Consider the following 15,136-nt stretch of genomic DNA (forward strand, 5'->3'; position numbering starts at 1 on the left):
AACTTCGCGAGGAGCGCATACGTTCATATTCAGAACGAACTTCAGGTAACTTCGTGCCCTTTGACTCGGGCGCAAAAACCGACAACAAACGGAAGTCGGCCGAGGCGAGGTAAAGTTGGACGAAGTAAGCCGAAGTGCCTGTCCACATTATTCTATTCGTCTAACCTCGTTCAACTTCGCGAGTAATGTGGAGGAGGCATTAGAAAAAGTGTCGTGACAACTTTTCGTAAGAATTTTTCTCCGTCTAGCCCCCTTAAGTTACACAACGCGCGATAAGGAACTTCGTTCCAAAAGAAGTAATATCCCATACAAAATAATGCTTCTAAATTATTATATTTATTAGATTGTCTCACAATAAAATTCTTCTACCGTAAAAAAGATACACGATGGATTGTCCTGTATTTATGTTTGAATATAATTTGCTTGCACTGATAACAACTGTTTAGTTTTACTAGGTACTAAGTAGTATAGTATTAAATTATCTGTGGTTTTTCGCACCTGAGTGTGAGAGAGTTCACTCGATAAGAGATATAAGGGTTCAAAGGAAATTATACATTTCAGAATATATTTTTACTAATTTTTGTAAGAATCGGGATATCTCTTTACTATTAGACATACTAAAATTAACTTTAACTTATGTCGTGACCTGCCAATCAGTACATAAAATTTATATTTTTTTGGAATTTTTGCTTTGGACATTTTCAAGAAAATATAAATCATAATAAGATATTACTAATAATATTATATTATTATGAAAGTTTGCGAGTAAAGATGGATTTTTGTTAAGCTTTCACAAAGAAAAAACTACTTAACAGCTTTGGATGAAACACATGACCATCACATCATGACGTATAGAAGAACTCGATTTTGCCCGCGGGTGAATTCAGATAAAATTTTCAGATTTTCTGACTTCATGAGACGTGCTTAAATATAAGCGCGTTATAAAGCTATCTTTTTAAATGGACTTACGCTTGACTTTAACTTATACTTATGTTTTCCACAACCGCACTGCACGACACAAATTAAAGTACCATCCACACCACCTTGATGCATGGCGTTCGTCTACTGTGCGTTTCTGTAGACTTTTCCTGCCAAGAACTACGCAGTTGTGGAACCAGCTTCGGTGTTTCCAAATGATTACGACATGAGCACCTTCAAGAAGAAAGCCTCTCTTAAAAAACAGCAAAAAGCTTGTAGAGTCCCTGACACTGCGAACGCTCATAGACAGCGACAACCAGAAGGTGAGTCGCTTGCTCTTTTGCTGGATTTGACATTAAAAAAAATACTAGCTTTTTGGCACAAGCGTCACCCGCGTAATTATAGAAAAACTCGCATAGTTCCCGTTCCCGTGTGATTTTTTGGATAAAACTATCCTATGTGTTAATTCAAGTTACCCTATATGGGTGTGCGGAATTAAATCGGTTCAGCAGTTTTTGCGTGAAGAAGTAACAAACAATATTTGCACGCTCAACTACGAGCAGAATGTTTAAGAATTATCTGTATCTACAAACATCTGTATTCTACATTCTGCAAATAAAGCAATTTGAATTTGAAAAAAAAAACAAACCTACAAACTTTCGCATTTATTATATGAGTAGGATTATACTGTTCATACATATTCGACTCAGACAGAAAACTTATTGTCTGATAAGACATACGTAACTCAATCAATAAGGAAAATTAATCTATTAAAATATCAATACAAAAAAGTGGACAACAATATCAATAGATAAAAATTGGGAAGGATCAAAACAAGGCATGACCATCGAGATCAGTGTTTTACGAACCACGGTTGGCATTAGTCGTGAATTGCGTATTTGCGATAAACAAACATAACGACAAAAAGTGAGTTACCAATAATCATTTCTATTTATAAAAAAATTACATCAATGTTTTATTGTGACCTCAAATAGCATAATAACATACAAACCAACACTTGTTTGTGTAAAGTCGGTAAATAATTATTTGAATCAAATAATCTGCCTTAAATAAACTGGAGATTACATGAATGTGGTCATGTAATCTTGAGACGACAGACTTTTTATATATATGTACTGATATAATCTGTTTAGTTTTACTAGTACAGTATTATATCTGTGGTTTTACGCACCTAAGCTGAGAGAGTTCCCTCGATAAGAGGGTTCCAAGTATAAATCGTGTGTGGCCAATAAATATAAATAAAATATAATAATTAAAAAAAAGCTTTTTTTGAACAAAATAAAGAGAAGAAGAATTTAACTATAAAACATATTTATTAAATAAGCAAATTGAATTTTTTATTGAAAAGCGTGACCTGTTAAACAGTGTCTAAATATAATCTAAATATATTAGAGTACATATTTAAACGTAGGTACACGATACTATAATATTATAATCGTCACGTTTATTTAAAAAGTGCGCTAATACACAAACTGAAATTTTTTCATGGACATACACATTTCCCGTTCGATTTCAGCTTCCGTTTGTCATACGTAAGAGCTATGATATAATATGAGAAAATGATCAAAAAAGTATCTATTTCGACTATTAGGTGCAAAATTACTAAGTACGCAAAAAAATAAAAACTATAATATTTATATACGTATAAGGCATATAATTATATGCGTTATCCTTAACTGACGAAAAATCATGACATAAGACTTTATTTGTACAAGTAAGATTAAATTTATTAAGTTTACATATATCAATATACTTACACAATAGTATTTATATATATACGTTGTGCAAATATTATTATTAATGAAAAGTGGAGCTTTTTAAATAAAACTTTAAAAGTGTTTCATAATCTTAATATTTTAGTTATTTTTAATATTTAAATGTTTCTCAGTATGATCATATCTAATTATATTATTTACCCAAAATAAGTTGACTTTAACAGTCTTTTTTACTATTAAACATAACTCAAACTCAAACATTTCTTTATTCAAACGTCCGCGTCGTCGTCAATCGTCATTACATATTTTTTAACAATTACCACCGATTCGGGAAGCAGTAATTATGGAGAAGAACCGACAAGAAACTCCATAGTTGTTATTTTAAAATCATGTCAATATTACAATTTAATTTTACATAATGTGTACCTAACTTAAGTAGTACGACATCTAACTACATAATATGCCAACTTATCAAGAGCTTTCGAGGAAAGCTTTACCTCTATCTCGATAAAAGCCCGTACTTACTTTAAAAAGATTTCAGTCGATATTCATATTTTATAAAATATAGAATTCATAATTTCTCAATTGGACAGATTTTTTTATTTTATTTTAATTCTAGCCAATCGCAATACTTATATAGAAATGATAATTCCCGCTCAATAAAACCCAATAAAACTTGTTTATTAGTTTATTCATTCATTACAATGGTAGTTGAAATAAATTTAGATAAATTACAATAGAATCTGGACTCTATTTTGCTTTATTAGGAAATGAGCTACTCTCGTAATTTGATGATTTATGAGTTTGTATCATAAAATAAGCATAATGTAAGAAATTGTTAACACCTTATTTGCAGATGGGTTCCTGGTATAGTCGATTACTGTGGGGTGGCGACCCTGATGAAGTCAATCCTGTATCAGGGCTGTCAAGGAGAGATATTTATTTAGTACAAAAATCTTGGGCTGTTGTATATGCCGATGCTTTAGCTAACGGCACGGAACTTTTTAAAGGGTAAGTTGGCAGATACAAACATTGAAAATGTCTCTACATTAAGTACTATTTCTTCGAAACTTTATTCAATGTTTTAATAATCTCTCGATTCTTTTAGTCTCATGATGTCAGTTTTACTGATAAATTTCATCAAAATATTTATCGTATTCGTCTTTATAAGATCTTATCGCCTCCTCATTCAAAGAATAAACCCAATATAAAATATGAACTATAAAGGAATACATGAGGGTTTTGTACAATAGGAATAAAATCCATCTTAGATTTAAACTTTTGGTTTATCGCAAGTCACAAGACCATAGGGTACTCAAAATAATAAACCTATACAATATACATCTAATATTTCTCCCCAGGTTGTTCCGAGTGGATCCCACAACACTAACATTTTTCAAAATGCTCAAAAATGTCCCAGAAGAGGAATTTGGAAATAACTTTCAATTTAGAGCGCATGTCCTCAATTTGATGACTTCTTTCAATCAAGCGGTGATAAATTTACATCAACCTGAGGTGGTAATTGTGTTGATGAACAAACTGGGAGAGTCACATCGTAAACGGAGGATAGTAAAATCACATTTTGATGTATGTATGATTTTAAATTGAAACAAACTAAATTTTGACTTATTAGAAATTACCATGCAGCAACTCTACTGAAGGTGACTTTAAATATTTAAGGATGGACAGAGTTATAAACACGAGGTTAATAAATAATGCACACTTGCCTGTTTTTGCTTTAAATGGAAAAATTACTTAAAAATAAAAGCTATGCGACTATTCAATATTGTAGTTACGACCAGAATTATGTATGCAGTATGTGATAGGAAAATATAAAAATGTTTCTTTTTCAGGATTTAAAAGGAGTCTTAGTGAAAATGTTTATTGAAGTTTTAAAATTGGATGAATCCACGCTCGGGTCTTGGGGCAAGACTGTTGATTTCTTGTACAAACACATTTTTGAAACTTTGTCCAAAAACGAAATGACTAGCTAATCAAATATCTAATTACTACTGTTTATACGTTAGACTAATCAATAGAAAATTTATGTGATATATTTTAAATCACATCCAGACAAAATGTGATGCAAAGTTAAGAAAATAAATCTTATTTTTATAACTTAAATCGTCTTTCATTTGTTCTCGTAATGTTAACGGCAACAATAAACTGAAAGCATAAGTAAGTATTATAAACCTATATTTAACTAAATCGGAACTACAATTCATAAAAAAGACATATTGCAGAAACATAGGAAGAAATACTATTAACACACTTTTTAAATATATATGTATTATTTAAGAGGCTCACCTCTTGATTTACACATTTTGATCAGTTTTGATAATCGCTTTAAGGAAAATCAAGAAGAATTTGGAACTACTTTTATGATAACATCGATTGATATAGCAGGGACATTACGTTCTGACGAGGCCAAAATATTGGATAATAAAATGATAACAATTTGACGATATGATTAGATTAAAGGCTTAAGTAATTAATTTAATTAGAGTTCTTGCAGACTGTACGATAAGGTTTATCTTTATTCATAGAATGTAACTTAACTACACGTCTCTTATATTACTAATCAGTTTTAATCATTCGTGTTTCTTGTAAAAAAATTTCACAATAAACATTTTTACGTGTACTACTTATACTAATACCTACTACTACCTACTATGCAAAGCGATTCAAACTCAAACTCAAACTCAAACATTTATTTATTCAATTAGACTTCTTCTCGAAGCACTTTTGAAACGTCATTACATATATTTTTTAACATTTACCACCGGATTCGGAAAGCTGTATCTACGGAGAAGAACCGGCAAGAAACTCCATAGATGCTCTTTTTTAAGTCAGTTTTACAATTTAATTTTACAAAATACCTAATATGTAACATTTATCATAATATGCCAAAGAACTGTCCTGTGATTTTTACGCGACAACCCTCCATGGGTTTTTATCGTCCATATATTCCTTAATACTGTAATAGGCTCTCTGAACTAGTACATTTTTTATATAAGTTTTAAATTAAGAACTACTAAACTCTTTAATATTAAATATTGAATTGTGGAATACATAAGTATATATTATTCACTTAATGTTAGAAGCAATAATACTTATTTTGTACCTTGAAATAATAATATTGAAGCGCATTTTTATTTAAAGATATGCGCTTTGTGACACACGGTTTTTAGATGCTTACAACGCCACCCTCACCGCAGAGCCCGAACCGCTCTAGGATTTTTTTGAAAAAAGAATTACTAATCGAAATGGACAAACTGATGTTAATAGCACAAATTTTAGTAAAGCATTCGACAAGTTTTTACATAAAATATTATTGGCAAATTTACGTACATATATGGTTTCTCAAATCAATTCTTACAATGGATAAATTAGATTAATTGAATGTCGCTATCAATGGTTTTCTATTAGGCACAGTGTCAGTTCAGGTGTCCCTAAGGGTTCTCATTTCGGCCCAATTCTATTTAAAACATTCATTAATGAAATACCAGATTTGGTGACATGCTCACAAAGTTACAAATACATTGATGACAAATAAAAAATTATCAAACCTAACTTATTATTCTATGAAGTAAGAATAATTAGCAAGTTAGTATAAGTCTTTGATTTCCAAGTTTAAAAATACTAAAATAGACGGAGAGATAATTATTTAAAGCAATGTTTTTTTTGCTATTACACTTATTGTCCAGGTTAAAACTAACACAGAGGTATTCAAAGTTACATATTTTATAGTTTTATCTAGGAATAAAGTATAAATTTACTTGTGGTTAGGTTAGGTTAGACTCGTATAGCTAAATATAGAGAACTAGATATAAAAATTTAATCATTAAATCAAGCCTCAAATAAACTTGGGATTATGCGACTATATCTATGTTTGGCTGTAATCCATTTATGCGCTGATAAAATCTGTTTAGTTTACTACTAGTAAAGTATTATAATATCAGTGGTTTTACGCGTTTCACGTAAAACTGCTTGACGGCTTAGGATGAAATTTTACAGTACTACAGGTCAGACGTATTATGTGAATCAAAATTTATATCCAAGGTTAGACAATTTTATTACAAAATCAATAACATAGATGATTATCAATAACATTGATGCAAAAAAATCGTAAGTAGTTAAAGTTTTGTCCATTGAATTAAAAATAGCCATGATCACATTTTTGATGAGCAATTGATCATAGGCATAATATTTGTTCATAAATTGTATTTGACAAAAAATATGTCTCATCTGAGATCAGATCGATCTACAAGCGGCTCTTAGACTATAAGTAGGTACTAAGTAAATATTTTCTCAGATCATTAACGTTATCAATACAAAAAGTGAACAACAATATCAATATATTAAGAAGGACCAAAACAGTCGTGACCATCGAGATCAGTGTTTTACAAACCTCGGTTGGCATTAGTCGTCAATTGCGTATTTGTGATAAATAACGACAAAAAGTGAGTTACCAATCCAATTATTTTTTTTTTAATTCTCCATTAATGTATTATTTTTCAAGCATAAAAATAGCATTATAATAAAAAACACAAGAGTTAATGTTTAAAGTCGATAAATAATCACATGCCTTAAATAAATTTGGGATTATAATACGACCACATGACTGTGTCTAAAAAAAATGCCTCTGTTTGAATTTTTATTTATTTATTTAAAAACATCACTTGCTAATAATAAATAAATAAATTTATATATGCACTGATCATATATAAATTATACACATAGATAACATCTGTTTAGTTTTACTTCTAGTATAGTATTATATTATCTGAGTTGTTTTACGCGTCTGAGTCTGGAGAGTTCACTCGATAATAGGGTTCAAAGGAAATTAAAAATTCGTGTGTGGCCAAAACATCTCGAATATATTTTTTTTTATTTTTATCAAAAAAGAGATGACTTTTAGATAAGACATACTTAATGCGAGTAACTTTAATTTGCATAGGAATGCATGACCTGCTAAACATAGACTAAATATTAGAATGTATAATTTTTGGAATATTTTCAAGAAAATACCTATAAATCATAAGATACTACTAACTATACAGGGTGTCCCACTATTGGTATACAAAGCGCGAGGGCACTTATAATACGCTTAACAACAAAGTTACATCAAAAAATGTTTGCTAAATTTTTCCTGAAAATCCATGTTCTCTTCTCTAGCTTCGCGCACCCGGCATATACCGTTTCGCTAATGTGAGCATTTTGTTAATGAAAACACAATCTTAAACAATAGGTCATGTGCTGCTAGCAAATCTGGGCGGGCTGCTTGTTATGGGTGTACACAATATAGAGTGTTAAGAATTCATCTATTTGAAAAAAAACTGCGTCTGGAATTTTATAAGTATTTTTTACGTACTGGGCGCGCGTATGCAAAACTATAACCTCCTTTGAGCTTAGTATACCAGCAGTGGGACACCCTGTATAATGAAAGTTTGTGAGCATGGATCAATGTTTGGTTGTTACTCTTCCACACAAATTTCGTGCAAAAGTAAGCCTTAATATTTTAATGCAGGTTTTAAAACGACTTCAAGTGACGTACTTCAATAAAAGCTCATTTATTAAAAAACTTACTTTTTAAAAGGTCCTACAGTTAAGGTATTAATTTTAAATATACTGTTCATACATATCCGACAGTAAACTTATTGTCGGATAAAAAATACGAAACTCATTAATACGGAATATTAACTTTATCAATACAAAAAATTGAATAACATTATCAATAGATAAGAATTAAGAGGTCAAAACAAGTCATGACCATCGAGATCAGTGTTAAACGATCCTCAGTTGGCATTAGTCGTGAATTGCGTATTTGTGATAAACAAAAATAACGACAAAAAGTGAGTTACCAATAATAAATAATTTATTTTTTATAATAATTTCAATTCTTTATCAATATTTTATTGTGGCATAAAAATAAAAGTAAAACAAGATTTGTATGTGTAAAGTCGGTAAAATAATAATTTGTAGCAAATAATCACATGCCTTGAATAAACTTGGGATTACATATGACCACATGACTCTATCGGTGTTTGAATATCATTAATATTTGCACTGATAAAATCTGTTTATTTTTACTACTACTTTAGTTCTATATTATGTACGTGATTTTACGCGCCTTGAGAGTTTACTAGATACACACGTCTTATAAATAATATTTTCTAAATTTTTATAAAAATAAAATTTTGTTTTGTAATACGTTTCCAAATATGTACTTATTAAAGTTCTTTTTTACTGCGTACGTGAAATAATAATAGTCGAAATAAATCATATTTAGCTCAAAGGTGTGACAAACGGTAGCTGAAATCGAACCATAAAAGTGTAATTCCATAAAAAATGGTTTGTGGATTAGAGTATCATGTACCAACATTAAAATACTTTTAAGTATTTATTTTTAATATCCAAATATTTAGGAAGTGTAGAAATGATGAAGTGATCGCAAAAAAATAAACATTATTTTTAGACACTGTTTAGCACGTCACGCTTGGCTTTAAATTCTAATTACTGATAAGTAGTTATTAAACGTCTCTACCCTTTTCAATGGTAGAGGGAGCCCACTATGTGGAATTACTCGAGTAAAATTAACGAATTTAAAATATTATCTTTACATATAAATCAAAATACACAATCTATATATTAAAAATGAAACCCGTTTCGCGTTATCACACCATCACATGTGAACGGCTGAACCAATTTCGATAATTTTTTTTATTATATTCCATGAAGTAGGTACGACGATGGTTCTTATGTACAAAAAACGTAAATATGTACCACGGACGAAGACGGGGCGGACCTCTAGTATAATATAAATACTAATTTGCAGTTGTGAGAGCAACTGAGAAGTAAAGCTTTTTAAGACAAAACTTTCAAATTATTTCATAATGTAACCTTGCTCAATTTTCTTTGTCACATCTTTTTTTTATATAATTTTATTAGAATAGAATAGAATAGATTAGAATAATTTTATTATTATCATATTAGAGGAATTCCTTTGAATTGGCATATTTGATTTATTATTATGTAATTTTTATAAGAATAGCTGTAAGGAATCAGAAATAAATAAATCAATAATAAATAAAGTAATCTTCACATTTTAGGTATTTTTAATTACTTTGTTTTTCAGTATCTAATTATGTTATGTACTCGATTGGACATATGTAATTATCGAGAGCTTTCGATTCTAGTTTTTATAATAGAGCGTATCCTCTATTATATATCTAATCTCTATAAAAGCGCGTTCAACGTCTAACCAAATTTCGTCTTTCATAACGATTAAAGCGCGTCACACACGGTGAAGATACTATAATATTTTATGTTAAGATTCTCTAATATAAAATATTACAGTATCTTACGGTTTCCGGTATCAGCGTTCTGACCATCATTTTTATTTTTGTCATTGCTTACTAAGACCCCTGTAGAACCGCCATCCTGTTACAAATGACCCGAAACACTGATACAAAATTTCGGGTTAGTACGGGTACAGCTACGTTTTGTACTATTTTAGATATCCAAATTTACCTCTAAGCTTTAACAAACCCAAATCAACAACATTTCATCAACTGAAACACCACGCTACACGAGCTTACTTCAATGTAGTGTCGAGTCAAATATTAACTCAATCGAGGCCACGTTATATTTGTTTGTGGTCAAACAAACTAAGTATGAACCATGTGACCGATTAACTCCATTGGAAACTCTCCAAACCTAATCCACTGTTTCGATAATCACTTTATGGGTCCATAAAGTCTATTAAAAGTTTAGTAACATTTGAAATTGAATGACATGGTAATATCATGAATATATCAGAAATTTCTGAATTAATATTTCAGTCGAACTAGTAATTAATAACCTTACATGTCATATTCGTAAATTTCTAGTAGTAAAAGCAATTAAAAATATATAGTTACTAGCTTCCCGCCCGCGGTTTTACCCGCGTTTTCAAAGAAAAACCCGCATAGTTCCCGATCCCGTGGGATTTACAATTTACAATTTTCAATTTTCAACGAATAACTTTTAACCAATGATTGAAAAATCAGCCCTAAATATTATAGAAATTTAAGATAATGGTAGAGACTCCTGTGTAGGTACGACACGTGATACGTTGAGGTTATCTATTGTTACATCTCAGGTCTGTCTGGAAATGAATATCAAATTGTTTACAATGCACGATAAATTACTTGTATTGAAATTGCTGCTCAATAAAACCTAATAAAACTTGTTTATGAGTTTATTCATTCATTACAATGGTAGTTGATACCTACGGTAATTGGGACTCTATTGCGCTTTATTACGAATTGAGCTACTCTCGTTAAATTACAAAATACAACATAATTCGATATGTATTTATTATTAAATAAGTATTATGTAAGATAATGTTAAATAGTCTACGTTCGAGTTCCGCACCTGATTCTGTCATATCCAATTGAGGAAAAATCTCTTTATTTTATTTAAAAACGTATACGAGATACCTGTAGGCAATGTTAATATTAAACAATAATATACAACACCTTATTTTCAGATGGGTGCCTGGTTTAGTCATTTAATATGGGGTGACCTTGATGCAATCAACCCTGTGTCAGGGCTGTCAAAGAGAGACATTTATAAAGTACAAAAATCTTGGGCCTTGGTTTATGCCGATCCTTTAGGTAACGGCACGGAACTACTTAAAAGGTAAGTTTAATGTATTCATAGGTAGATACAGACATTGAAAATGGATCTTTTATGACTCTACTATTTTTCCGAAATTTATTATTAATTAATTGTATCCAAGTACCCTAGAACTGAAGTAATTTAAAAATCTGGAAGCATACGACATAAATAATACTACGGTAATATTTCATACGTCTGGTGAGTCTAGACAAGATTCTAGCACTCTGGAGCTATAAGCTATTTCGTACACGTCGTATATAAATTATAGTACCGAACAGTTACAAGACTTAATTTTGAAATTAAACAACCCAAACTGTTTATTTACACTAGACAAATTCTTATAACCTTCAAACTAAACAGACCGACATAATTCCCCGGGGAGACCGGGCACATTAACAAATGAAGATATTAACAAAAGAAAAATAAATCTTCACTAGCGTTGTAGGAAATACAAAATGGAGACGAGGGAATAAGATTAATAAAGTATGCGACTCGTACTGAATACACAATTGAATCTCGACAGCGACTCACAATACCGATGCTCAATTCAATTCGTTTTCATTGCTTTGGAATAGTCTACAATGTTTCCGACGGTTATTTCGTCTGGTAACGGCTTTTGATTTATTTATGAAATGTGTACTTGAAGCCAAGAAATCATGTGAATTATTATACCTACCTATGTAAGAGCGTCTGGACAACTTCTATTATACGAGAATTTTGCAACTTTCCTTTTAACAACAAAAAGAACATGAAATTATTGGATTAAACCCATAAAAGTTATTACGATTCCAATCATATTATCATGAATCTTTCTATTATCTCTAATAATGCACGTCGCAGAGCTCAACCGGGTCAGTCGGCTGTTTTGAGGTATCCAAGTATGCAAAATGTCAACAGCGATCAAATTTGCAATAAACTATTCAAACAGCACATCGAGCCAATATTTACCACATATTTACGATATACCAATATTTGTGGAGCACGTAATAAATGACTTGGTATTATTTATTTACACATTTACATGGTTCACAAGCAATGAGATACTTTTCATTTTACGATTCTATAAAATGTTTTATGGCTCTCTTTTCATCGTTTATCGCCGTAACATCAAAAGACGAGATGTCGAACGGTTAGCAAATTGACTGTAAACTTAAAATAAACGAATGCTCCAAAACCGTATGCAATTGTTTGTGTACATGTCTGGAAAGTTTGAGTTTCCGTCTTCTGATGTTCTCGATTCAATGTTTTGATAATCTCTTGATTCCTTTGATTTCATGATTTCAGTTTTAATAATTAATTTCATCCATAATATTTATTTATTCTTCATCTTAGCAAGAACTCACGATGAGTTTTCCCCAGTCAATGAATAACCCAATATAAAATAGAGACTAAATGAAGTACATTCAGAAGAATTTTTACCATAGAAAACAAAAAATAAAATCACTCAAAATTTTAGTATATCTACGCGAGGCGAGACTAAAGAGTGCATGAACAAATTTTTCAAAATCACTTTCTTGGTATTAACATCAAATATCTTTATCCCCAGGTTCTTCCGAGCGTATCCCAAATCACTGGAGTTTTTCAAAATGATCAAGCATGTTCCAGAAAGTGAATATGGGAGTAACATTCAATTCAAAGCGCATGTCCTCAATTTGATGTCTTCTTTGAACCAAGCGGTGACCAATTTAAATCAACCTGAGGTAGTGGTGGTGATGATGAACAAGCTGGGAGAGTCACATAGAAGACGGAAGATACAAGAATCTAATTTTCAAGTAAGTATGGTTTTAAATTGAAACTGAAACATAATTCTGACTTAGATAGACAGGAACTCTATTAAAGGTATCCTTAAATCTTTCTGTATAGGCAGAATTATAAGCACAAATTTAACAAATAATACATGCATCCTTGCCCATTTTTCGCTTTGAGCTAGTAAAGTCCTCCTCGTCCATTCTTCATTAAAGATTTACTTAGAAATAAAAGCTATGCGACTACCCAATGCAGAAATTACGACCAAAATTATGTATGTAAAAGGAAAATATGAAATAATGTTGCTTTTTCAGGATTTAAAAGGAGTCATAGTGAATATGTTTATTGAAGTGTTAAAATTGGATGAAGCCACACTGGGATCTTGGGGCAAGACTGTTGAATTCTGGTACAAGCATATTTTCGAAACTTTATCCAAAAATGAAATGACTAGTTAATTAAAAATATCTAATTTAGACTGTATGTTAATTGTTAGATAGACCAAATAATAGACAACCAATGTGCTTATTTTTCAACAGAATGTACAAAATCTGCAAAATACTTACTTAAAATCCTCTGTATATAAATATAGAAAAGAGTAGAATAGAATAGAAAGATTCAGAAAAAATGATACAATACAGTAGATGGAGTAAGATAACAAAACTTTAGGTATATTTATAGTTAAAAAATAAAAGGTACAACATTAAGTGAACACTTAATATATATTTACTTTTAACCATTGATATATTTCAATAAATTTGGATTTTTAAGCTTACCAAATACTAATTAATAGGACGATTCATTAATCAATGAGTGATCGGCATAAAAGAATTAGAGAATTGATACCTATTTTATGAATTGTAATTATTTTGACTTCCACAAAACATTCAATCTGTTGTTATACATCTGTTTCTGTTGTATCATCATTGTTTTTGTAATCTGAGTTAAGAAAATAAATGTTATTTTTTCTTATTTAAACCGTCTTTAATTAGTTTTGTTAATCCCTCTTCCAACAAAATATGTGTAAAAATTAAGCAAGTTTTACCTATACCAAATCTACGTTTATATCCCATCATAGCTACAGTAGCAGCAATTCACTGTAAGTATAAAAATATGTATTTAACTGAATCGGTACTGCAATAGTGTTAAACGAGTAAATTGTTATAAACATATAAATAACCGTATACTGCAGAATCATAGAGAAAAAAATTCGCTTCACTTACTCGCTTCCCGCCTTCATTATTTATATTAAATGTTTCTTTCTGATATCTGATACTCCATTTATTTTTTAAGGTCATGTTAATTAAAATTGACATGAAACTCAAGTCATATCCAAATGAGCTTTAAAATATTAAAATGCGTAAAATTCTTTTGAATATTATGTTTTCGCCTTTTAACATTTTGGCACCATGACCTCTTTACGTCTGCCCGTCGAATACAAATTGGTCGAGCTCCAAGAATAATATAGAAATTAATGTGTTTTTAAAATGCGACAATGTTGTGTTAAAGCTTGAATAAATTTAATAGTCTGTGGGTATTTTTAACAGATAAAAAAAAGATCCCATGACAAAGAATAGATAAAAAGATTCTTAATGAAATCGAAAATAAGGAAGAGTTAACAGCGTTATAATGGGTACAATAAACATCTAATAAAAAATATCGTTAAAGGTTAACATAGCCCACAATGTTATTTAAATGAACACGACAAGAATTAACAAAGATTGTTGCTAGAATAATCCGTTCTTTATATAGCTAACAAAGCACAATTCGCAATATAATTTATTAAACGATCACTTCAATCACATTGTTTAACACCTCACGATTTGCTATAGACAATGCACCGTTAACGCTACTTACATCTGATTTATTAATTTCGGTGTGAAAACGCGAGTAGATTACTAAATAAGATTAATGATTTGCTATTTTGTTGAAGAACAATTAAAGAGCAAGCGCGTAAACATATTTAATGAAAGGCATTAGAAATAATATACCTTATGTTAAAACGTGGAAAATTTCTCAAATCTCTATAATTTATCATAATTGTAGAGTTAACAATCAAGAATATTTTTATTTTA

The 15,136-nt window shown here is 30.4% G+C and overlaps 2 protein-coding genes across 3 annotated transcripts; both read left to right on the forward strand.

Annotated features, from left to right (window-relative positions):
• The first annotated feature begins 1,725 nt into the window (after nucleotides 1-1,725).
• Nucleotides 1,726-4,778, forward strand: LOC123695445 (non-symbiotic hemoglobin 1-like). The gene is made up of 4 exons (XM_045641301.1): nucleotides 1,726-1,845; nucleotides 3,511-3,665; nucleotides 4,016-4,241; nucleotides 4,508-4,778. The coding sequence occupies exons 2-4, from the start codon at nucleotides 3,511-3,513 to the stop codon at nucleotides 4,646-4,648; spliced, it is 522 nt and encodes a 173-aa protein (XP_045497257.1). The 5' UTR covers nucleotides 1,726-1,845; the 3' UTR covers nucleotides 4,649-4,778.
• Nucleotides 4,779-6,988: 2,210 nt separating this feature from the next.
• On the forward strand, nucleotides 6,989-14,039 carry LOC123695446 (globin). Of its 2 annotated transcripts, none has more exons than XM_045641303.1 (4): nucleotides 6,989-7,117; nucleotides 11,188-11,339; nucleotides 12,865-13,090; nucleotides 13,379-14,039. In XM_045641303.1, the coding sequence occupies exons 2-4, from the start codon at nucleotides 11,188-11,190 to the stop codon at nucleotides 13,517-13,519; spliced, it is 519 nt and encodes a 172-aa protein (XP_045497259.1). In that variant the 5' UTR covers nucleotides 6,989-7,117; the 3' UTR covers nucleotides 13,520-14,039. The 2 variants fall into 2 exon arrangements, with proteins under 2 accessions (XP_045497259.1, XP_045497258.1); XM_045641302.1 differs by lacking the exon at nucleotides 6,989-7,117 and adding an exon at nucleotides 8,446-8,509.
• Nucleotides 14,040-15,136: the final 1,097 nt, after the last annotated feature.

The sequence above is a fragment of the Colias croceus genome, chromosome 11 (assembly GCF_905220415.1).
Source record: "Colias croceus chromosome 11, ilColCroc2.1".
Lineage (NCBI taxonomy): Eukaryota > Metazoa > Arthropoda > Insecta > Lepidoptera > Pieridae > Colias > Colias croceus.